The following is a 25,577-nucleotide window of genomic DNA, read 5'->3' as shown; positions in this document are numbered from 1 at the left end:
TCTAGTATGACAACAAGACAGTCAATTGACAGAGAATACTTTTGAGACATAAAGACATTGAGAAAAACAGTCACTGAGCAATAAATAATAATAATAAATTTCAAGGGTAGCCCATTGGGTTGCATCAGCTCATTTTCAAGCGCGTCCTTTCAACACATACAGATAATAATTAAATGTAAAGCAAAATCATAACGCAGAGACACACCTACACACACACACACACGTATGTTTTTGACATATAAAAGACAAAGAGGATTCTGATTCTAATTCAATGGCGCCATGGCGTCGACAACTTCAAGCAATCCAAGTATGTGCCAGTTATCAGAAGCTAACGCTGCTAGCAAATGCTAATCTGTGTATCCAGGAAAGCTCAATGCAGCTCTGCTTACCATTTGGCTGTGACATGATTGCTAGGGTGTCACAGCTGTGAGGAATGTGGGTGTTTCTGCACGATGCTGCTTGTAAGTGGCTCTGGATCTTCTCCCAGCCAAGCTGGTTATGTCTTGGCTTCACACTCTGTTTAATTACGTAACAGTGGAAGTCGGAAGTGCAGCAGGGCTCGCTCACAGATACCTTTTCTAAAACGGGCAGATAACATAAAGTATACCCTCTGTCCATTTTACAAATCATATGTGGCCATTGAGCTCAAAGGTTCGTACAAATATTTCATTTGAATTTGAATTTTCTTCTTTGAACTGGTTCTGATTTGATATGCGCTTGTTTATTTTTGTGTCCTGCAGTGTTAACCAAACCCAGAGACACCATTGAGCCTGCTGTCATGACACAGATTGTCACCAAAACAAGAGAAATGGGTATGTTTACTATATACAGTACATTTAACGTAGGTTGGATAAGATCGTGCTTGAGTGACTAAACACGAGTATTACATGGCTTCTCTGACATATTCATATGATTATTTAATCTTTCCAGATCTATCGAGGACCTACACCCAGGATGGTGTTTGCTTGACAGAGTCGGGGCTTTGTCAGCTCCAAAGCCTATCTGCCACAGCGTCACGGCGCAGGAAGCCCAAGCCCAAACTCAAACTAAAGATAATCAATCAAAACAGTGTGGCGGTCCTTCAGGCACCCTTAGACCCCCTCTCAGAACACTCTCGGGATGAGGACATGGAGGGTGCTAGAGGTAACGGAATCACGTATACTTGTTTTCTAACCTCTTGCACAATCAGGTTGTTATATACAGGTGTGTCTCAATAGATTTGAATATTGTGGAAAACTTTATTTCAGTAGTTCAATTGGAAAAATATTCACAGATTCCCCAGTATAGAAAGCCAAAACTATACTGAGTTTAACCTTTAAAATTGAACTCTTGAGAGAAATTAATTTTCTAACTTGAGATGCACCTGTGTGCATGTGTATTTTTAAGTTTTATATTTTTAAATATGTTTTAATATACAGCGGTGTGCGGGCATACATACACAAACCCCAATTCTAGTGACGTTGGAACGTTGTGTAAAACGGAAATAAAATCACAGCACAATTTGCAAACTTTACAACCCTTTATTCAGTTGAATCAACTACAAAGACGAGATAATGTTCGAACTGATGAATTTTTTATTTTTTATTTTTTTTGTCAAATATTCTCTCATTTTGAATTTGACGCCTGCCACATGTTCCAAAAAACCTGGGACAGGAGTGCTGAATGTCATGTGACCAACACGGAATAGCTTCCTGTGTATGCTATGATAAGGATCATAACTGGAATTGATTACACCATTGAAGCCAAACTTGCTAAAACTTTTCTTTATGGCTGGTGTCTTCGGACAAAGTTAAATACATGTAATTTATTTATATCAATATGATATCATGCATGTCAGCACGAACAAAGCCCAAACACCGTCTATACTCATCTTTGGTGGCTCTGCAGTGAGAGGGGGCGGGGAAAAAAAGACGTAGCTGTTTAAAGTTCCTACGGATGCTTTGAAATGGTCCTCTTCCCCATTCACCCGAGCGAGGTGGAAGTGCTTTTACCTGATTTGCCGGATGCGGACGTAGTTTGTGCGTATACCTGATTGGAAACAAGTGAGTGTCATGATTAGGTATAAAAGGAGCGTCCCCGAAAAGCTCAGTTTTTCAGAAGCCAAGGATAGGGCGAGGGTCACCACTCTATGAACAACTGCATGAGCAGATTGTCTAACAGTTTAAGAATGTTTCTCAACATAAAATTGCAAGGAATTTAGGGTTCTTCACATAACACCCTTGAGCAGTGAGTAAAAGGACCTGAGAGATTATAACAGGAAACAGCCACCGCTGAAGTAAGCAGCAAATGAAATGACCTTGATTTCAATTAGGTTAATGTCCTTCCTCTGAGTGGGGTTCAGATCTAATTGACCCCGGTTCTGTGTTGAGGGAGTCGGGATATGGCAAAGGTGTTCTCTGCCACAGGGCTGTCACTCATCATCAGCATTATCTTCATTTAGTGGAGACGGAGCTCTTGGATTGCGAGGGGAAGTCTGACTCCAGCCCAGAGCGTGAGCCCGTGGAAGACGACTCCAAGGGGGTCGACAGCGGCAAGAAGAGGAAGAGGAAACCGTACCGGCCGGGTAGGGCACCTGAGTGAAGGAGACAGCTCCTCTGAGGCGTGAAATGTGACAGTGCAAGCCTGACGCTATGGCCGTAGCAAGTACTGTGCGCCCTGATTAACCCAGGCATCTAGCTAGTTTTTCTTAGACTTCACACCAAATACTGAGGCTTGTACAGTCCACACAAAATTCTGCAGCATTAAAAATACTATCATGATTGTGATGAAAATAGATTGTCTGTGCATTAAATATGCAAATGAATCTCCTCAAGGCATTGGTGGGTTCATGGTGCGCCAGAGAAGCCGACCGGGCCAAGGTCCAGGCAAGGCTAAACGATCCCTGTGTAGAAAGGATTCATCTGGTTCGGTGTCGGAGTGTCACATTGGAAAAGATGAGGGTGTGTGCAGTTTTGCATTACTGTATACAGTGACATAAATGGTATACGAGGGGTCCTCTGTTTAACTTCGGCGGCGACGTAACCTCAATTTGTAGAAAAGTGGGATCACGCCCTACTATCATATAACCTAACCTATGCGAACACAGAAGTCATAATTACTATATGTTGGAAAAACAAATCAAATCAATCAAATGAGAAATTAAGTACAGTGGTAACTGAGCATCTTGTACCACTAGATGACTTATACTCTCATTAACCTACTCTAGTAGATTACTACAGAAAAGTCATAATGACAGTAAATATTTGGATGAAAAACTCTTCTAGGCCGTAAATGTACAACGATCAAATGAAAAAATGGTAAGTTCGGTGATAACTGAGCCTGCCTTTTTTGTGTTGCGTGACATATTCAACATATTCGTATGCCAAACTATTTCATTACTTGCTGTTCGTAATATTCAGTACTGTCGTAAACTGAAGACCCCTTGTACTTTTGGAAGTATTATATTAAAAAAATATTTTTTTTTTAACACTTTTTCATGTAGCTATAGAAAAATATTGCTATGTATTCTTTTTGTTTTTAGTTGGGGGGTGGACAGTGGCGCTGCCTGAGACGCCTGTGGATGAGATGCCTCCTGGAGCAGAAGTTGCGGAAAAAATTAAAAAACGCTACCGAAAGAAGAAAACAAAACTGGAGGAGGCTTTTCCTACCTATCTACAGGTTTGTCACCTTGCAAAGATTAATGTGAAATGAATCGGTCACACTAATCCATATTATTTTTCTTGTGACTAGTTTTGCTTATTTCTTAATTTGATTTGGAAACTCATTTTTGTAGCATAAATCATTTGCACAAATTGTATCTGAAGTTGCATTTGTGTTTCACCCTGGGTAAGCTGGGTAATTCAAAGTGCCTTGCGTGGAAACCATTTATTGAAATTTTGAGCACCCAGTCCCTATGCGTTTTTTTGTTGTTGTTTTTTGAGGCAGAAAGAACTCATGCTCTTTAAATAGCACCATCTGTGTTAAGTCACCCAAAAAAAAAAAAAAAAAAAAAATAGCTTAAATGGATGTGACTTCAACATTCCTTGTTTCAAGACAATATCTCACTGTCACTTTGTGTTGGCCAAAACACAGATATGTGATGTGCATGAAGCCACAGGCAAGCTGTCAGCACTGCTCTTTATCCCACCACAGCGGAAGCGGGTGGTGCTCTGTCAAACCGAGAGGTCCCAACTCTGCAAAGCATTTCATTCATTATTAAACCAGTAACACATTGGGCTTTTAATGTCCTTGTGCAGCTGGGACTGCTACTGTTACTTGTCTTCTAAGATTGCGGGTGCCGTGTGGGAATAAGGGGTTTTGGGGTTGATAGGTGCTGACAAAAGTGAGGTCAGCTGCATTATTACTGTTGGTTTCAGAGCTGATGTTTTCATAGTCCTTGAGTGCATATTTGAATGTGAGCCCCACGGGCAAGGTGTCTTTCTTATAATGATGTCATGAGATGTGGGCTGACAGTTCTTGAAGAGTGCTTTGCCTTGTCGTGCTCAGGAGGCGTTCTTTGGAAAGGACCTTCTGGACAAAAGCAAACAGAGCAGGCAGCAAGGGGTGGAGTCAGGTCTAATCGAAGAAGTGCAAAGCCAACTCGAAAGGAGGCGCTTTACCACCGGCTTCCTAAACTCTTCTGCAGACCCTATGCTCAGCGCCCCTGCAACATCCCTCCCTACCAGACCACTTGCAGAACGTATGTACTATATTTCAATTCAATGATTCGGTTAAACCAGTGCTAGTCATCTTATGGCTGATTCAAACATAGTTTTTAATAGCTTGAAAATCTTTATGAACTTGCAAAAACCTAATAATGGGCTGTTATATGGTCATTTATTCCACCTACGTTGTATTTTCTGTTACATTTACATGGTGTCTTCACCTACCAGGAATGTTATTGCCATCAATGCAGGTCCACTCTTCAATTTGCATTTCTAGTCATTTACATTACTGCTGAAACATATATTACCATCATTGTTCAGTCATGCACTGATTTCCCACCCTCTAATTTCTACACTCATTAGCACATATACAGGTTTGTCTGTTACACAGCATGGATGCAAATGACACAATTCCTATTTTTCTTTTCTCTCAAGTCACACAATTGTTATATTTGTCATGGCAGCAAGAGAAAATTGGATATCTTCAGATTGGAATCATGTCAATTGCAAATGTTGATTAAAGACGTATTAAAAATCTGATACGTATCAGATATTGGCCATGAATGCACCATTTAGATTTACCGCGTCACTATGAGCTTGACGTCATGGAAATACACAGATTGGTTACTTATACACACTGCCCAAACAACACTAATAAAGACAGCTGCTGTAAATCTGCACTACAACAACAGATACCATAAGATATGCTACATTAGAGGTGTATTCATCATTAAAAATAAAAATGGACAACAACAAAAACAACAAAATTGCTGTTGGTGCCCAGTTGAGTAATGTGGAGGTTACCCTCATTTAAATTAGACTTTACACCGATTTGATCGGGCTGATCGGTATTGGCCGATATTTAGCATTTTATGCTGAACTGCTTTGTCATAATTTGCAAAATACATTAACTCCGCGTCACCGCGTGCACAGTATATTTGAATCCAAAACCTAGTTTATTTTTTAGCCTTGTCTCATGTCTTTTGACGTAGTACTGTAAATATCTGACCGTCAATTAAGTTATTTATAAAAACAAAAAAAACAAAAAAACTCCGGCAGTGTGGAACTGACAACACGTCTGGACAGACAACACATAATGCCCGGATCAGACTAAAAGACAAATTTGTCAGACTACTGCAATTAAATCTTGTAGTCAGATACCACCGTTTTTTACGATCATTGGGTTTTATCTTGTCAACTCAAAATGTGTTCTGTGAATGGAAGCGGCCGTATTGGGTTATGTGTCACTTGAAATAGGCAGTCAAAATAAACAGACATAGGCATTAAATCAGAATTGGGCACTTGGGCCTGCAGTGTAAATCCATCCTTAGAACCAAGTTTTCCTTTGCTTTATTTACTTTCAATGCAAAAGAGCCCATTTAGACAGCCTAAATTGCACCCCAAGTTGGTTACTACCATTTGATGGAATGCATCAGCCCTGCGTATGCTTCAAGCTCTGCCTCCTTAACAATATAATTTCTGACTTATTACTCAAACAAAACAAAAAAACTCCAGTGTTTACAGATATCGGACTGCTCACAGTTATTGTCTTTTTGTTAAGGTTGTTATATTATGTTTTTGTTCTCAAATTTCAACTCTCATGTCCATTCACCATCATCATCAGTTTATAATTTGTGACATTTTTTTTCCTTTTTTTTTTTTTTTTTTTTTTTTTTTCCTTCCTTTACCCCCCATTTACAGAAACGTCCGAGGAGCCATTAGTTGATCTATCTGATGTTTTGAATACTGATGCAGACATCTTGGGAATGCTCGGAAAGCCAAGCAGTGACTCTGGTGCGTCATTAATTCTATAGGCGGTTGCAGTTGCAAGAATCTCTGATCTGCTCTTGAGTTTATTTTCTTCCCAATTTGAAGAAACCTCAGGCAGCAAAAAAAATCTGCTTTTTTCACCATTTTTAAAATGATATTTTGTTCATCTTTGATTTTTATCCTGTTTGCATTGTCCAAATCATATTTTGTTCATTGTTTTTCCACTCATGTTATCTGGTTTTGGGTTCTTTTAGGTCTTGATTTTTGCTCCTTCCAGGTTGATGGCTCACCTCCTTCTTTTGGTAAGGGTTCACTGGTCTAGTAATCCCCTCGCTTTAAAGCAGCCTTCCTTTTTTACACTTACTGTCTATCTGACTTTGCATGTAATGTGATTCTTACTCTTGGATTGCTCTAACATATGTAACGTGTTTAACCTTTTGTGAGATCAATTAAACCATTTTACATTTCAATTTATTTAATGATAGAACATTAAGAATGGTTTCTTATTTACTGTGTTGATCTATTCCACAAGGCTCAATCAAAAATTAGGATACGAATAACAAATGTACAAAAGAAACTCGTACACATAGTCAAGTACACAACCAATAAACAAATGCACAACCATGTACAAAATATAAACAGGGGAGAACCATTAAGGTCTGGACAGAATTTTATAAAGTGCAACAATGGGAAGGTTGTGTGTGTGTGTGTGTGTGTGTGTGTGTGTGTGTGTGTGTGTGTACGCGTGCGTGAAATAGGTGTGTGTGCGCGTGGGAAATAGGCAGGAGCAGGGAAGTCTAGTTTGAGCTCATTAAATGTAATGTAATACATTAATAAGCCAACAACTCCACAAGATGGTTCTGAAAAAAAGACATTAGGTTTTGTTTATTTTATAAGATCTCTTCTAATGGCAGTCACCAGCACAACTGTAGGACTGATAAATACCGGGTAAATAATGTACATGAAGCCAAACAGTTGCTTAGTTCGATCTCCTGTGGGCAGCATCCATGAAATTCATAAAAAGAGGCTTAAAAAGTGAGCCACACTGTATTACTCTTCCTACATTTGCACATTTTAAATCTGTTTGTTTGCTTAACAGTTGCTACCTAAATGCATGTTTGAACATGTAGTTAGAAAGAAACAGTTATTCGTATGGGTTTCGTAGTTGTGTAACTGTGGTTAAAGATGCAGCTTTTTAGTTGAGAGTATTTACATAATGTCAATGGATGGTTTGGGCTTCTTCTAACTCTGTTGCTTTTTCAACAAAACTAACAAGCCGAATGTGCTTTTGTGTTGTTCACGTCAGGTACAATGACATAATCAGTCAGGTATTTTTGTGGGGAGTTTTAAGGTTGTTTTTGTATGTCCGTGTTTGTTTCCACAGCTGGTCTGGACATGGGGCCCCTCACAAACAGTTCCCCAGTGGCCCCCCACTCTCAGGCTGGTCGCAGGACACCTCGAAGCCTTACAGAAGAACCCCTGGATGGCATTCTTAGTCCAGAGTTAGACAAGATGGTCACTGATGGTAAGTGTGAGAGACCAGGCCATCATTTGACATAAGAGGCAAGGCAAAAAAAAAAAAAAAAAAAAAAAAGCTCTTTATGCCCATAGGTTAACAATATCCAAAAATGTTCTCTTTACTTTTTCAGAATCAATCCTCAGCAAACTGTATAAAATCCCAGGTTTGTAATTTTACCCGATTTTGTGTTGTCTGTCACTATCGATCCAATTTTGGGGATATGCGTTTCTTTCACAAGGAGCAATATGCTCACAGAGCTGTATGCTGTTATGTCCTGTTACAGAGCTGGAGGGCAAGGATGTGGAGGATCTCTTCACCGCAGTCCTCAGCCCCAGCACAAGCCAACCACCTCCGCCACAGGTGCCTCTTCCCCAGGGTCCTGGGCCCCTCCCTACCACACCTGGAACTTGTATCCCTCATGCCAACACAGGTACTTTATTTGCTACATTCATGTGTCTATTACTGAATGTCTTAATGTTCAAATAAGTCCTTGCATCATTTTGATTTAACTGCAGGCAATCCAATGTTTCCAAGGATGCCAATGATCAATGGAATGATGGGTACAGGTCACCGTTTTCCCTCAAATTCAGGAGCAGGGCCCTTAGTCTCAGAAAACCTCTCCCCCCACAACCGTATGCCTTTCAGTGACAATCCCAGGTAATGTACGGATGCTTGTATTACATAATACTTGCATTTATTTTTGGTCTTTATTCAAACAATTATATTTATTTTTCCTTTACAGGGATAGAAAGTTCTGTCAAATGCCGAGAGAAGCAGTTGGTCCATGGCCCTCGCCTGCACATGGCCCTGGCCCCACAGCCCCTGGATCATTGCCTGAGGGGGAAACCGAAGCCATGTCCAATGCCCAAAGGAGCACACTCAAGTGGGAGAAGGAGGAGACGCTCGGCGAGCTTGCCACTGTAGCACCTGTCCTTTACACTAACATCAATTTCCCTAACCTCAAAGAGGAATTCCCAGGTTGGTACATGGCACTAAAGCTTTTTCCCCCAGTCCCTGAAGTACAAATGATTACTATGGAGCTTTGTTGTATTTTTCTACTCAATAGACTGGTCCACCAGAGTAAAGCAAATTGCAAAACTGTGGAGGAAAGCTAGTTCACAAGACAGGGCCCCATATGTGGTAAGATCATTAGATTTAACATATCCAGTCTCTGAACACACCATGAACAAAGTGTAAGCCCTATGTCACTTTTAGTTCCACATTAACACACTTCTGTAATTCATTGGGCCTCTTGCCAGTACAATTTGAAATCTGGCCATTTAGAGATGAGCTAATTAATATTGGCCGCCATTCTCATTTCACAGTGGCCGAAGTAATGAGGTTCAAGAGTTTGAAGTGACCAAAGCTTGAGTTAAAAATATATACCTAGCATTAGTGAGACTAAAATTGTCTTTGTTTCAAATATTGCTTGACTATTGACTTCACTACAGAACCAAATAAAAATAAAAAATAAAAAGAAACATTTGAAGTAATTATGATCGCTGTATTGATAACATTGCTGGCGTTAAAGTTACCTAGGTTTTCTGCCATCTGTCTATATGCGATTTGTCTTGATAATTTGTATCGATGTGCCTTTCAGCAAAAGGCAAGAGATAACCGAGCCGCCCTGCGCATCAACAAAGTCCAGATGTCCAATGAGACAGTGAAGAGGCACCATCCACAGCATCCACAGCCCCCTGAGGTGTTTGATCCCAACATACCACTAGACACAGAACTGCTGTTTAAAGACCCTTTGAAACCAAAAGAGTCAGAGCATGAACAAGAGTGGAAGTTTAGACAGGTAAGAGGGTATACAATTAAGTCAGGGCAGCAGCAGGTCCACTTAATATTAAGACATCTAAGAGGTGGTTTAGTAAAAGCTCCCAAAACAACTGCATTATCCCTCCGCATTAACCCTGATGACATTGGTGGTTAGTAGGCCCAGTTCACTTTTTTTTGCATGAGACTAGCAAATGGCATTTGTTGCCTACAACATATTGTCTCATGCCGAATATTTTGTTTTGGTTTTCCAACAGCAAATGAGGCAGAAAAGCAAACAGCAAGCCAAAATCGAAGCTACTCAGAAACTGGAGCAAGTTAAGAACGAGCAACTGCAACAGCAACAGCAGCTGCAACAGACCAACATGCAGACTGAGGGAGATGGCAACAACAGCGGGAACCAGAGCCCAGCCTCACTACCTAGTAATGGAAGCACATCCCCAATGCAACAGCTAAATGCTAAAGACAGCTTTGCGAGGCCACAGTTACCAGGGACACCAACATCGTGTCCTTCCGATGATGTGTTCTTACGACCCCCTCCTCCTCCTCCATCTGGCTCATCTTCCCAGCCTCAGTCCCCACAGGTTTTCTCACCGGGCTCCTCTGGATCCAGACCTTCATCTCCATGGGACCCATATGGCAAGATGGTAGGGACTCCAAGACCACCAACTCTCGGGCCAAATGCCTGTCGTAGAACGCCCATGGAATCTGGTAAATCTCCCACGTCCTTGATGGAACAGCAGGACCGAGGAAGGCCTTCCCCTGCCCATGATACCTTTGGCTCGCCAACATCCATTAGCAGTGATCCTTATGCCAAACCTCCCGACACTCCAAGGCCATCTGGAGAAATTGACCCCTTTCTGAAGCCCATGGGGCCACCCAGGTCCAGCCACGCTGCTCAGGGAAGACCCCCAATGGGCTCACCAGGCAGAGAACCATACTCTAGGCCCATGATAAGAAATGAAGCTTATCAACGTATGGCTCAGAACAGGATGATATTGTCTGACCCTTACTCAAGACCTCTACTGACACCGATCCCTGGAAGCAATGAGTCTGGCTCTGTACCACTATTCAAGACACCAATGCCCCCGCCACAGGCTCATGAAGCCTTATACCGAGTAGGTCAACATCCTGCAGACAGGTTCTCCCAGAATCAACAGGCTGACCCCTATGCACAGCCCCCGCACACCCCAAGACCATCTGGAAATGACAACTTTACCAGTCCGCCTCGTATGGGGCAACATCAACCTCAAGCACACTCGTTTAGTCAGCACGGACAAATTGTGCAAATGTCTAGAAATCCTTATTCCCACGCACCTTCCACGCCAAGGCCGGATCACTTCACATACGACCCGTTTTCCCAGCCTGCAGGTAATCCTCGACCCGAACCTAATGCTCAACCTCGTCCATTTTTTGAGCCTTATGCTAGACCTCCTGGCACCCCACGTCCTCACGACAACTATAATCAACCATCAAACACCCCGAGCCCATCTTCGGATCCTTACCCGCATGCTCCCACCACCCCTCACCCCAGTGGAATGAACCAGTTCCTTCATCAGTCACACCCTGCCCAGAGGATGTCACCTTCCCACTCTGTGGACCCTTATGCTCAGCCACCAGGTACACCCCGACCTGTTGCTTTGGAGAGGTTTCCCAAGTCACCAGGTACCGGTCGAGGGCCAGTTGAGGCCTTTACTAGTGCGTCTGGGTCATCAAGACCAGGGAGTAATGACATGTTTTCCCAGCCTGGGAACCCCCGCACAATGATAAATGACCCCTACGCCCAGTCTCCAGCGACCCTGCATCCTGCGCCTGATGGAGTCAATAGACAAGGATTAAGGCAAGGATCTATGGGAACTCAGGACCCATTCTCTGCCCCTCAAGGCAGGCTTCAGGAAAATTTCCCTCATCCAGGCTCACAAACACCCAAACATCCATGTGTACCAGATGATGGATTTACCCGGTCACCCTCCAGGAGACACAGTCAGACGCCTGGTCATGACCCTTTTGAACAAGCCCCTCTAACCCCTCGTCCACAGTCAGAGAAGATGGAAGTTAAAGATCAGTCAAGTCTGGGTAACAATACAATTCTCCCTCAAGACCCAAGCCAGCTGCCTAACAACCCCCAAATGCCTATTGTGTCCTCTGACGCTCAGGTTGCTATGGCTGAAAATGAAGAAAGACTCAGACAGGTACATAATTATATTATTATATTCTACTGTCTTTTCTTGTGCACTATTGAGAAGTTTGCTTTATTTCGTCTGGTATCAGTACTGGGAATATTCAAATTTCCTGTCAGATGTTAGTCTCCCGAATTTGACTTTATTAGAACAATTTTAGTCAACATCTTGCCTTCACTGCTGATAGACATGGTGTAGAAGCCCCAAAAGGAAGCAATCTTTGATATAGCATTGATTGTGGCTGAACGATTAATCCAATTCAAACTGACATCGTGATATACTGGAGATTAATGTAATTTTTTAATCGTAAAGGCAGCAAATTAAAGAAAGCAAACAAACAAACAAACAAACAAAATAGGGCCCTAACATAGCCAAAAGAACAAGCTTCTCGTGTGACCATTTCACTTTTGCCTCTCACTCATACACACTTCTGCACTCTTCCTCCCCTTCCTCACGTCCGCTCATCCAATCACATCCCCCAGACTACTCATCCAATCACAAAGCATTTTCACACAGTCATGCTACCTTCAGTCGCTCTTCACGCTGAGACAAAAAAACCACAACACTCCAACAAAACAATAGTAACTAAACGAAAGTTTGTGCTACAGTATCGTTGAAAATGGCCTAGGCAGAACCGAGAGAGGACACAGAGATCCGACTTTAGGAATTGTACTTCGATTGTCTGGTTCTATTTAATATTAAGTTAAGACAATGCGACACAAAGTAAGAAACAGTCTTGACAAACAATAACATGTAGAGCAACACAACAAACTTGATCCAGCATCTAAAAAGAACCATATGACAACTACATGGCTAAAAAAAAGAAAAAGAAAAAAATGACCATCTGTTAGTCAGGTGGGCAAAATACGACCGTCATATTTGAGACTATATCTCTATATTACTTTAGTATGTGTGATGTTAGTGACTGCAGATCAGTAGGCTTTTATATTTTTGTTTATAAATGTATTATTTATAGACTGGATAAGTTCATTGCTGAAGTAGTGCAGCTCATTTTTACATGTTTCATGAAACATGAAAAGTTGAAGTGATAAAGCCACAGAATTGTTTGCATTGTTGTTGTAATCTGATATTTATACTTAATTCTACGCCACATTTGTTTGGTAGAATTTTGTTGTTGTGAAAGCTTACAAAACTGCAAGTCAAAGTGTTTATTAAATTTCCAACTGTAATTGAAGTAGATAAACTTTCATATTAATTCATGGTTCATTTTCCTTTATCTTGGCATAAGCCTAACCTATCAGACCAAACAATTTATGTAAAATAAATCTGTTTATTGTAATACAACTCAATTTATTGCTTGTGATTGTAAGGAATTTGTAATTACATGTTGACGTTTTACATAGGCTGTCATTACAGACTTGGAGATACAATGACAGTTCTGTTCTTCTTTTATAGTCTCACAAATGTTTTTTGTACATCTATCAAACCTTTGTTTATAACACTTTCCATTTTTCAGCGGCAACGCATTCGAGAACTAATCCTGAAGCAGCAGCAACAAAGGAGTGCCATTCGACAAGAGCGGGGCCCTCAAGATGGTCCTGGCAATTTGGCTCCTAGAACACCACGGCCGTGGCCCCAGGAAGACCCTGGACAACAGGGGGATATGTTCAATCGACCTCCTCCACCTTATCCTGGACAAGGACCCATAAGAGGGCTAATGAGGTTTCCTGGACCTTTTCCAGCAGGACATGAAGGACAAATGCCCCAGGGCCCACACCTCGGAGATCCTAATTTGACACACCAGGGGCCAAGGTTTGTTTAGCTTTGATTTTTACCCTTTACATAGTTTTATCTTGCAATTGATGGAAATTTTCCAATATTCTGCCTCTGTACTCACATGTTCTTATCCTATTGTAGGTTTTCATTTACATCTGGTGCTCTAGGACCCCATTCAGCCCAAGAACCGTTTCCACGTGGACAACATCCAGTGCAGAATGTTCCTCCTCAGATGAGACGATCCATGTCTGCCGAAATGGCAAAGGCAGTTGGCGGTAATCCTATGGCTCTGCACCAGCACTTTCCACCACGCGGTATGCCAGTACAACAGCATAACATTATGGGCCAGCCCTTCATCGAACTGCGTTACAGAGCAGCGGAAAACAGGCCACGCGTGGCATTTCCACCAGTTGGTATGCAAGGAAGCAACATGGATCCCAACATCCAAGCTCAAAGGCCACAAGGCTTGCCAGAGATGCCAGAAAACAGATTTCCATTAATTCAGGGGCCCAGGATGTTGGAACCAATGGCCAGCCAGACTGGCCATGCACCCCTTTCCGCCAGCATGGACAATCTTCATCAGCAATCCCAAATGTCATCGAACAACTCACTCAAACAATCTCCTTTGATGAGATCCATGAGCCAGCCTGCTCCAAATGAGGCCCAGAACATGTCTGCATCCATCATCCTGTCTGCTCCCCCTACTGGCCAGAATGATACTGTGGCTGCCAGCGACACTGGAGAGGAGAAACTGGATACAGAGGAATCTGCAGTTAAAGATCTCGAAGATGTAGAAGTGAAAGACTTGGTGGATGCTGACTTAGAAAACCTTAATTTGGATACTGAAGATGGCAAAGACCTAGACCTTGAGACAAATGACCTACATCTTGATGACTTTCTGACATCTGGAAAATTTGACATCATTGCTTATACAGACCCTGATCTTGATGACATCAAAAAAGACATGTTCAACGAGGAACTGGATCTCAGTGATCCTATGGATGACAGTGCTGACACTGCTGTGATGACCAAAAACTTGGACCCCACTCAAAGCGAAGCCTCATCCAGTTCAGCAACTGCACTAGAGAAGACAGACGCTACAGGTGATAAATCATCAAACGAGGTCAAACGCGACTCTCCTGGGAGTCAGGATTCTGCTCCTTTAGCACATGGGAGAGAAATTAAAACGGAGGTCAACGACTGTCAGAAATCCCCAGAGGTCGCTGGGAACTCCATGGAATCAAACCAGCAAGGAGCCCTCTCTGAATCCACCCCTGTGCTGTCCAGTTTACTCATTAAGCAGCAGCCTGAAGAGCAGTCGTTAAACCCAATGGTTGAAGATGTCACTCAAGGCAGTAACCTCCTGCCCCAGCAGAACCTAGGCACTGAGAGTGAGCATACAGACGCTCTTCCTGTGAGTCAGACAATACCCAGCACCACTGTTGCTGGAGAGTCTTCGATGACGGACTTTGGAGAAGACCACCAGGTGGAGCAACAGGTTTTGAACCAGACCTTGATTCAGCATGGCCAACACCGTCCACTTCTACTGGAGGAACAGCCCCTCCTATTGCAAGACCTCTTAGATCAGGAGAAGCAAGAGCAACAGCAGCAAAGACAGATGCAGGCCATGATACGACAGCGTTCCAGTGACTCTTTCTTCCCCAACATTGGTATTTTTTTCTTATGGGTACATCTCAATAAATTTGAATAATTATCATAGAAAAGTCCATTTATTTACAGTAGTTGTACAGTTCATTAAAAAAACTATACAGATTCATTAAACACCTAGGAAAATCCTTTCAAATGGTCAATTCGTACCTTACTTCCATATTAAAATTATTTGGATTGTTAATGTAATATTCTTTTATATTATTTCTTGATGGTGAATTGTGAGTTTTCGTTAGCTGTAAGCTATAATCATCAATCAAATTTATTGAGATGCACATGCAGAGGTCTACAGTAAATAATTAAATGTTAAACAATCAATTTGCAATTGTTATCATTTGTCATTGTCAAGATTTCGACGCGATTACTGACCCAATCATGAAAGCCAAGATGGTCGCCCTGAAAGGCATCAACAAAGTCATGGTTCAAAACAACATTGGAATGGCTCCAGTGGTTATGACCAGGTAATTTTAATTGTTGGTTTTCATTTCTGTACTGCACTTTGTGTTGCATTTTTATGTATGAAAAACGCTATGTATATACACTTGATTTGAAATTTTATGTTGGCCGATTGGCCTGAACCACTTTACTGTGATGGAGTTTATTTTATTTATTTTTAAGAAACAATAGGTTATTTAGGTTATACACCAGTGGTTATTTTTTTTGTTTATCTCACAGGTTACCACCTGGCCCCGTAACACCTTCTCCTGAAAGCGCAACACTCCCCCCGCAAGTTGTAGGACAGGTAATATTACCCTATGATTGGTTGTTTAAAAAAAAAAAATGCCAGCTGTTAGATGGAAGAAACTATTTACTGTACTATCAAACATGTCTACTTCCACCAGGATGGCAGATTGACACAAGTACCACGACCGAATCCTCCTAATTTTGGACCGGGATTTGTTAGTAAGTTTCCCCAAAAATATATTTGCATTAGTAACATTTGATTTGCAGGTTTGTTAGGCTTATATTTAGTTTTACCCTCTTATTCTGCCAAGCTTGCTAACAAAAGATACCCGTCTTCTTTCAGACAATGCTCAAAGGGCACAGTATGAGGAGTGGCTGCAGGAGACTCAGCAACTTCTTCAAATGCAGCAGAAGTTTCTAGAGGAGAAGATCGGAGCTCATAGGAAGTCAAAGAAAGCTTTGTCTGCCAAGCAAAGAACGGCAAAGAAGGCAGGGAGAGAGTTCCCAGAGGAGGATGCTGAGCAGCTCAAGCATGTCACAGAGCAGCAGGGCGTAGTGCAGAAACAACTAGAACAGGTAAAGAAGAGTTGGACCGGTGTCGTTCCTCCACTGAATGTTTGACTCACCCTCACGTTTCAAAATGCTTTCCCCTAAACAGACCTGCACAAAAAGAACTCCTCAATAGCTTAAGAAGCTGCTGAAATTTAATGCACAGTTCATTCTAATAGAGTATATTAAATATGTAACAAATTACTATTAATTACTGGAATACTGGGGGGCCTGAGTTTACGAGATTCCCAACATGATGTTTCGAGGTTACGAATGACGTGCAATTTACTAGTTTGTGCAGCAGCGTGTGAATGTCATCCAGCACAAGCAGATACTCTGTTACTGCCGTAGTTATTATTTTGCATTTGATTGTCTTGTATTTAGGGTCCAGTAGTATTTTTAATACAAATTAACGATTATGAATTTACTACTGTGTTGGTGATAGATTATGGCAACCCTCACACATTCGCCGTTTGGCAATTGCAAATTCATCCGTCTCTGGATTTTTTTTTTATTTTCGTAAGCCTCTAGAAAATCCCGGCTGGTTGCGGTTTTCTATGATGTGGTAAAAAAAATGTTTTTGTGTGTGCAGTACTGCATTTTTAAGAATGCAGCAATCCTTAAAGATGTTTGTAAGTGTATGAAATTCTAATAGTGTTTAAGGATCATAGTTTGTGGTATATTTGTGGTCTAAACTATTAATATAGGCAATTATAACTTTACCCCTCATCACAAATTATATAACCTTTGGGGGGAGGGGGTCAATTATTTGCGTATTCTCTAATCGCAGCCTGGTTCGGTCCTAAACCCTACGAACTGTATTTCAACTTGACGAATTTGGGTTTGTTTTGGCCGTAGGAACGGGACTCGGTCGTAAACCAAGGACCCCCTGTATATTTATATTAAGAATAGCTAAATAATTTGTTTCAAATTTTAAAGCATTTGTAACTTGTAGTTTTTTCTTTTTTTTTTTCTTCTTCTTAAATGCATCTTTATGCCAGCTGCTGTTTACTTTTGAAGGTATACATTATTTAAAAAATAAACTTACATGGGGTCCTTTGTTTACGACTGCGTTTATGCGTTAACCTAAACTAACACCGTAGTAAAGTCCTAATTATAGTAAATATTTGTATGAAAAACACTTGTAGGCAATAAATATAAAACAATCAAATGAAAAACAGTAGGTGGTCACTGAATGTGCCTTTTTGTGCTATTTTAGATCCGCAAGCAACAAAAGGAGCATGCTGAACTCATCGAAGAATACCGAGTGAAACAGCAACAAAACAACATGACACCCTTAATGCCTGGGATGCATTCAGTGCCGGGTCCTGCTGGCCTCATTCCCGGTGGACCACCAATGGTCCAGCCTCAGATGAACCCTGTGATGCAAATGCCACTTCATTCTGGGCCGCCAAAAGCCCCTCCACGAATGCCCAATCCACCACCGGGCTGGCACCCTGGCACTCCTGATCCCATGGGAGGACCTGGAATGCCACCTATAATGCCCCCGCAGATACATGCAGGAAACCCAGTGCAGCCTCATCAGATGCCGATGACTAACATGCTTCAACACTCACAAGTACCAGTGGAGCCCCAATTGGCAGCAACTCCTCAAGGGGCTGTTAAACCCATACAGGGGGGTGGTGTGAAATTTGATGATAACAATCCATTCAGTGAGGGCTTCCAGGAGCGGGAGAGGCGGGAGAGGCTCCGGGAACAACAGGAGAGACAGCGGGTACAGCTTATGCAGGAAGTTGAACGGCAGAGAGCCCTGAAACACCGCATGGAAATTGAGCAGCAAGGTATGATTGGGCCAGATGGGAACATAGCGCCGCTCGCACAGATGCCGTTTTTTAACTCTGAGCTACCACAGGAGTTCATGCAGCCCCAGAGGCTTCCTGTACAACAGCAGCAACAACACACACCAGTGTTTCCCCAGCAGCAAGGCATGTGCTCATCAGCTGGCACATTTATGCAAGGTGAACGGAGGCCCATGATGGGGAACGGGATGATACCGCCAGAAATGGGGTCCGGTTTTGGGCCAGATAAACTCTGCCTACCAGCGTCCAACTTTCCACAGGGTCAGCCCAGACCTCGTCAGTTCAGTGGACCCGGGATGATGCTTCCGATGCCAGGCGAAGGTCCGCCATTTGCAAATGACTCAGCTACACCTCTTCCATCGAACTTCCCAGGCTCAGGGCAATCTTTAATCCAACTGTACTCCAACATCATACCAGACGAGAAAGGAAAAAAGAAAAGAACCCGTAAAAAGAAAAAAGATGACGACGCAGATTCAATCAAAACTCCTTCAACGCCACACTCGGACCTCACTGCTCCATTGACGCCGTGCGTCTCGGATACTTCTTCGACGCCAACCAGGACCCCTCATCTGTTTGGAGAACAAGACCTGTCAAGATCCCCGCTTGGATGTTCTACTCCGAGTCACTCTGAGCTAGAGAGGCAACTCTCTGTAGGACAAGCCGGACCGTTGCTGGACGCGACGAGGGCACAGGCTCAGGAGCACGAGAGGATCCTCAGCAACATCAAGTTGGAGCAGACCGACGCCAGCGAGTGTCACGGGTCAAGAGAAGGCCCGGTGGGCGCCGAGATGAGCTCTGTGAAGGAGGAGGGCGGCAAAGGGAGCAGGTCTCCCTTCCCTGCCGGGCAGAGTCCAAACAAGGGTGAAGCTGGCAACGAGCTACTTAAGCACCTACTGAAGAACAAGAGTGCGACTCCACCCGAATTCTCCCAGCAGCAGTCGATGGAGAGCCTACGATCGGAGGAGGAGGAACCTGCGGACTCCAAAGCCCTGCTCAGGCAAAGCTCTGTGGACAGCAATGGGGTCAGTCATTTTATTCATTTGTGTCTCGTGGTTCGAGAGCACTTAAGGAGTGGGCAGTGTAGTGAGGCAAACGGCAACCAAAGCAGGCTACACACATACTGACAATCGGGCGTAATATGAGCATTTTACCTCACTTCCGTTCAAAGCCAGCAAAGGCCTGATTGACGGATGCTTCTAAAACATTATCCTGACAGATTATTCTCTGGCTTGGGTCTGCTTAGAAAATTTAATGATCACAACTGTGGTCAGCACGAGTTTGGCCGAACCATGGACTCAGTCGTTATGAAGTGAAACGGGACAATAGCCAAATAGAAAGGGAGGGGCCTGAATCTCATTCTGTTGCTGGACACAAATAGAGGAACAACTGGCTGTGTTAAGAGTTTGTGTCACGTCTCAAGAGTCATTCACCACGATAAAAAAGGCGGGAAGAGTAGGGTAAGGTATTTACCAGATATCAGTTTGTATTTCTTCTTCTGCTGTTACTACTACATTGTATTTTCCGTCAGTCTGGATCACTGATGCCAGTAAAGCGTTACTTCCAAAAATCGCCATTTTGAGTAACATGCAAAGTAACTCGTTACTTACCCCGGGAAAGTAATTAGACTACAGTTACTTCTTCAAACAAACAATAGTTACTTTTGCATCATCGATGTCTCTCAGCAGATACAAATTTGTAGCTGGTGATTCGAACAAAGAGCAGTCCAGTAGTGTATTAAACACTCTTTTTTTCAATAGATAGGAGAAAGCGATTGGGAAGTGATTGTTTATTATACAATGCACAGTGACGGTGCAGTACCATAAAAGTGCAAAGAAATGCATGATTTCACTGTCCCCACACTATTGTTGTTGGACTTGCAATACTTAACTTAAATAATATTTACAATGAAAAGTGAGAACTCTCAACTTGGTCTGAAGTCCGGACTGTGAGCTGGTTGAACGCGCTGCACGGCTGACGTAGTAAGAAAAAAAGGTTTTCTGGCTCTTCGGATCAAAATTACTGTGGTCGGCGCAATGGTGTGCGTGCGTGTGTGCGTCACTCACATTTATGTAAACTCACGCACAAAGGCACGCACACACACAGTTGCCTTCATGGACCACAATCGGTAGTGTACTGAGAATGGTGTGCTTGTGTTGGCATGTCAGGTCTGCACTACTTTGCTGATTTAATGTGGCTTCAACTACACTAATATTTAAGTTATTGGTTTATGTTGATGATGACATTCTGTAACTCGTGTGGCATACATTACCAAGTAATGGGTACAGTTAAGCTAATGCTTTTTTTGTACTGTGGGTAAGTGATATTGCTGCCACTTGGCAGCTGCTGAAAGTAACTAAAAAGTTACTTTTTTTTCTAACTTAGTTACTTTTGAAATCAAGTAATCAGTTAAGTAACAAAGTTCATTTTTCAAGGTAACTGTGGCAACACTGGTCTGGATACACCATGTTGCCGCTCACAGTTTAGTCTTTGGACTACAACAGACATCTTTATGTGTGTGTGTGTGTGTGTGTGTGTGTTGGTCATATCAAGTACACTCACTACACATTAGCAATACGAACACACATGACGATTTCTTTTTTTTCCTGGTCATGTGTGTGGTGTCTCACATCTTAACAACCATTGTATGTGGTCTTGTTGTATTTAGTCTTGAAGTTGTGTGCTGACTCATAGGATAATTGTAATGAGTCACACAAGTCTATTTTTGAATGACTCACTTGAAAACGCATATCTTGAAGTGAGTTACTTGGCTACTTCAAAGAATATGAACGTTTGTGTTATGTGACATCTTTTTTGTCCTCAGGTGTATTCTGATGGCACCCTGGACTTTCAAAGGCATCTCTTCAATGAACAGGAGAAGAAGAAAGGAAGGAACAAAAGAACCCCAAAAGGAGGCGAGAAACCTCCCTCTCGCTACAAGAAAAGGAAGAAGGAAGGCGATGAAAGGCAACTAATGCACTCTGGCCCTGACCCAGTGATGACCCAAATAAAACAGGTAAGACTGATCAATTGATGATTTGACCATATTAACGTTGGCTCGATACCAGCGTTTCTATTACATATAATGTAGAATGATAACTAACTAACTAATGTAACTTAGAGGTTTGGGAAGAATTCTTTTTTTTTTTTTTTGTCTCTCTCTCTCTCTCTCTCTCTAAATGGTAATCTGCAGCTGAAGGCTACAAATGGCTACATGGTGAATTGTTAACTAATTGCGTCCCACACTAACGGTTCTATTCCCGCTGCTTACACTGTATTATTATTATTATTATTATTATTGTTCAGACGCATTCATGTTATAGCAAGAAGTTGTCAATTTTGGTTTGAAGTTGCCTTTTTGGCCAAATTCCAGGGCTTTGAGCATCTACGAGGTAACTCGCTCAAATGAGCACCAACCAAGTAGCAAGTATGTTAGACACATGGGCAACTCCAAATTGCAAAGCCCATCTGATGTGGGCAGAGCGTGGCGTCAGTTTGATGCTTCGCCATGAAAAAGAGTGCGAGGGCTGGTTCATAGCTGCTTGCAGTTTTAATTTTATTATCTGTGAATTTGCAAGCGTACTGTTTTGCAGTTTTATCCTTAATTTCTCAGTGAGCCCAGTGAGCTGGCTCAAATTTGGTTATTTAAAAAAAAAAAGTGAATTACATAAAAACTAATAACTGAAATTGAAGGCATATTATGCATTGAAGTTATGGTGGTCTAATACATTTGTTAAGCACCTATGTGTAATTGTGTGATCTTCAGTAAGTTACATAAGCAAAGTTTTGAACCACAGAGGATGTATAATGAGTTAATTTTTGTGCACATTGTTACATAGATGGTTTAATACCCTATCTTCATTCTGTATTTCCACAGCAGCTCTCTCTGCTGCCTCTCATGGAGCCACTGATCGGGGTCAACTTTGCCCACTTTGCTCCCTACGGCAGTGGTCAGTTAAATGGAGAGAACCTCTTGTCAGGCACCTTTGGCAGTGCCTCACTAGATGGCGTCTCTGACTATTACTCCCAGCTGGCCTACAAGGTGAGATTTGCTTACATTCATGATGTCCTTGGACTGTTTCCATTAGAATTATGAACTTACCGGGACTCGACTGTTTCCTAAAGCAGAGTAACCTGAGCAACCCACCAACACCTCCAGCATCTCTTCCTCCCACCCCGCCACCTGTGAATCGTCAGAAAATGATCAATGGCTTTGCTACAACAGAAGAACTGGCCAGCAAAGCAGCTGCCATGGGTAAAATAGAAGTTTACTGTACACTGGGTCCTTGGTTTGTCATTTTGAGGTTATAAATGGGGCCTGGCATAAGAACGCGTAGTCATGTGGCACAAAAAGGCATGACAATTACTGCTGTACATACTGTTTCCCATTTGATTATTATTATTTATTTTTTTAGATGTATGGCCCAGAGGTGTTTTTCATATGAATATTTACTGTAATTATGACATTTTGCGGTGAGGAATAGGAGAACAATGAACTAGTTAGCACAGCAGCGCGATAATGACTGTGTGCTCTTCTAAACGCAGTGTCCAAAGGCCTTGTTCCGAAGCCGCTACACGTCCCGTTTAGGACTGAGGAAGATCTGCTAGCTCGGGCCATTGCTCAGGGACCCAAAACAGTGGATGTTCCCGCATCCCTTCCGACTCCTCCCCACAACAACCAGGAAGAACTGAGGTATCCGATACACACAATACATTCATACAGTTCTTGGTATACACTATTAACTGCATGGATTTTACTGTATTTTTCCCTGCAATGCATCAGTAACAGAGGACAGGAGCTTTGCAAGGCAAGGGACACACCTGACAGTTTTGTTCCATCCTCGTCCCCTGAGAGCGTGGTTGGCATGGAAATCAGTCGTTATCCAGACCTGTCATTGGTGAAGCAAGAGCCACCATCCCCCTGCGTCTCCCCTGTGCTCCCCATGCTTCCTGCGCCGGATGGGAAAGGTATGTACATGTTGAGACACCCATATTAGAATACTGATTCTTGCAGTGTTTTTATTGATGTGAAATAAACATTTTGCAATTTTCCCCTTAAGGATCAGAAGTCAAATTGCAACATATTAAGGCTGAGCCTTCGGGAGCATTCTTTGGACCCCCGTTTGGTCCCATGTCTAACGATTCCAAACCAGGGCTGGTTTCTGTAGCTATCACATTGAGACCAGCTGCAGCAGAAGTAAGAGTATTTCAGTTCAGTGAAGATTTATTTAAATTTGTCAAAAACCTTTAGTGGATGATGGTTTTGTGCGTAGTGGAATCGGATGTCACACTAATTACATAGCTGATCGCCTCCTAAAAATATCACCCCATGAGTGTTATTAACGCAGTCTTTTTTTTTTTTTTCCATGCTTCAGAACATCACTGGAGTGGTGGCAGCCATTTCAGAGCTGCTTTGTGTGAAGATCCCCAGCAGCTATGAGGTCAGCAGCACCCCAGACCGTGGGCCCATATCTATGCTCACTTGTCCACGTGGGGAGCTTCGCCCACCCATGCTTTTCCATGGACAGGGAGACAACATAGGCCTTCATGGTCGTCCGGGACAGATGATCAGGCCTGGCGCTGCAATGGGAATGATGCAACAGCAGGCACATAATTTCCGCTTCCATCCCAGCAGCCCAGGTGAGGAAATCACCCTAACACTGAAGAGCAGATTATTTGGAAAATGGGCTACATCTTAACCATTTTTTTTTTTTTTTTCGGGTTTTTTTTTTTAATGTGAGAAACCACACATCAGGAAAAATCGACACGCGTGTTCTTACTTGGGATGCACTGAAAACGTGTTCACCGAGACTATTCGGCCAGAAATGGCCCAAATGTGCACTTTCCGTTTTCAGCCGAAACATGGCCGAAAGAGGATGTTGTGATGATGCAAGCGAAAACCTGCGGTTGTGTGTACTATATTGTTAAAAAAATAATAATAATAAATTAAAAAAATAAAAAAAAACAGCGCCCCAGGTACCTACAATCTTCGGCTGGCTAGCTACGATGCGGAGCAGTGAAGGCGAAAGTACGCTTCATGTCTGTCAACACAGCATAAGTCACTAATCATCGCCTTCATGGCAGCGAATAAGATACACTTCTGACAAGTATTGTTATTACGAAGGGAGGATGAGGAGTAATTAACAGGAGAACGACAGAGAAGCAATGCTAATTGCTAAGCTATCATGACATGGAGAAGCCAAACACCCCAAAACATTATTGGGTAATATAGTACATTTGTCTGGCTTGAACCACATTATAGCAGAGAGTAACCAAGTGTGAACAGCAAAATAGAAGTCGAATTGTGTTTGGAGAGAAAAATATACACAGCGACAGGGTGCCGTCTGAAAATGAAAATGAATTGGTAAGTCACCTGAAAACGGGAGTGAAAAGTAGGGGTGTCCTGGTCCGAAATTTGATATCGAAGATTGGTTCGATATATGCAAAAAAACAAGTATTGGATTATATCGGGCTGGATCTAAAAATCTCAGACATTAGGGCTCTTAAACAAGCAGTCCATTCCAGGCTCCGCTTCAGCACTTCTATCCAGCAGTAGACCACCAGGGCACGCAGTCTACTTGATCACAATAACCGGTTGCTAAGGTGCTAACAAAGTAGCAAGGAATAAGAGTGAATGTTGCTATCTTTGTCGTTTTATTGACACTCAGTCGATCTTCACTTTAAAACTATGTTCAAATACATTTACACTTAATTTGTTTTCACAAAAATTGCCAGCTCAAAGCTAACACGCACACACACAATGGGTAAATTTGTATTTTTTTCACCAGCAATGGTAGATAGAGGCCATCCAAAAATAGCATTTAAGAGAAAACATTTGTACAAGTGCATTGCACAAAATAGGAACCTAAACTACTGTCCGTGCATAAACCAGCCTATCCAATCTATCAGCAGTGTTATTTGTTTGTTTTCAAAATAGAGTGCTGAGTTTTAATTTTGACTTTTGATATACGACTTGATAGACTTGCTTTCTTTACTACGGTTCCAAATAGAATCAGTAAAGGCTAATTAATACATTGACAGATTTTTGACAATGTTAAGTTGAACTCATATACTTTGATTCAGGTTGCAACTGCATCCGCCATAACAAGGTTGATGCAATATTTTCATAAAATAACTAATATTGAAGCCATAATTAATGATTGTGATTTTTTTTAATGATGTTATGTGTATGTTGTGATTTTGAACTGTATGCAGAATTATTTTTTTCCTG

At 42.2% G+C, this 25,577-nt stretch overlaps 1 protein-coding gene across 9 annotated transcripts in view; it reads left to right on the top strand.

Annotated features, from left to right (window-relative positions):
- kmt2cb (lysine (K)-specific methyltransferase 2Cb) overlaps positions 1 to 25,577 on the top strand; it is a 91,689-nt gene that overhangs the window by 54,910 nt on the left and 11,202 nt on the right. For 3 of the 9 annotated variants that reach the window (XM_061695056.1, XM_061695049.1, XM_061695058.1), the window contains 30 exons: positions 741 to 812; positions 931 to 1,143; positions 2,441 to 2,563; positions 2,814 to 2,939; positions 3,521 to 3,657; positions 4,486 to 4,678; positions 6,345 to 6,437; positions 6,668 to 6,715; positions 7,798 to 7,938; positions 8,063 to 8,095; positions 8,216 to 8,362; positions 8,448 to 8,589; positions 8,675 to 8,910; positions 8,999 to 9,072; positions 9,533 to 9,733; positions 9,969 to 11,903; positions 13,369 to 13,664; positions 13,770 to 15,298; positions 15,646 to 15,757; positions 15,972 to 16,038; positions 16,139 to 16,199; positions 16,324 to 16,556; positions 17,749 to 19,371; positions 21,171 to 21,362; positions 22,224 to 22,388; positions 22,472 to 22,601; positions 22,892 to 23,039; positions 23,130 to 23,314; positions 23,407 to 23,543; positions 23,722 to 23,986. In XM_061695056.1, coding sequence (XP_061551040.1) covers positions 741 to 812; positions 931 to 1,143; positions 2,441 to 2,563; positions 2,814 to 2,939; positions 3,521 to 3,657; positions 4,486 to 4,678; positions 6,345 to 6,437; positions 6,668 to 6,715; positions 7,798 to 7,938; positions 8,063 to 8,095; positions 8,216 to 8,362; positions 8,448 to 8,589; positions 8,675 to 8,910; positions 8,999 to 9,072; positions 9,533 to 9,733; positions 9,969 to 11,903; positions 13,369 to 13,664; positions 13,770 to 15,298; positions 15,646 to 15,757; positions 15,972 to 16,038; positions 16,139 to 16,199; positions 16,324 to 16,556; positions 17,749 to 19,371; positions 21,171 to 21,362; positions 22,224 to 22,388; positions 22,472 to 22,601; positions 22,892 to 23,039; positions 23,130 to 23,314; positions 23,407 to 23,543; positions 23,722 to 23,986 — 9,057 coding nt within the window. The remainder of the gene's footprint in view (positions 1 to 740; positions 813 to 930; positions 1,144 to 2,440; positions 2,564 to 2,813; positions 2,940 to 3,520; positions 3,658 to 4,485; positions 4,679 to 6,344; positions 6,438 to 6,667; positions 6,716 to 7,797; positions 7,939 to 8,062; positions 8,096 to 8,215; positions 8,363 to 8,447; positions 8,590 to 8,674; positions 8,911 to 8,998; positions 9,073 to 9,532; positions 9,734 to 9,968; positions 11,904 to 13,368; positions 13,665 to 13,769; positions 15,299 to 15,645; positions 15,758 to 15,971; positions 16,039 to 16,138; positions 16,200 to 16,323; positions 16,557 to 17,748; positions 19,372 to 21,170; positions 21,363 to 22,223; positions 22,389 to 22,471; positions 22,602 to 22,891; positions 23,040 to 23,129; positions 23,315 to 23,406; positions 23,544 to 23,721; positions 23,987 to 25,577) is intronic. The other 6 variants (XM_061695055.1, XM_061695051.1, XM_061695050.1 and 3 more) reach the window with 6 other exon arrangements.

Source organism: Phycodurus eques, chromosome 13 (assembly GCF_024500275.1).
Source record: "Phycodurus eques isolate BA_2022a chromosome 13, UOR_Pequ_1.1, whole genome shotgun sequence".
Classification (NCBI taxonomy): Eukaryota; Metazoa; Chordata; class Actinopteri; order Syngnathiformes; family Syngnathidae; genus Phycodurus; species Phycodurus eques.
Note: the sequence above shows the minus strand (reverse complement) of the source record. Positions and strands in the feature narration are given on the sequence as shown.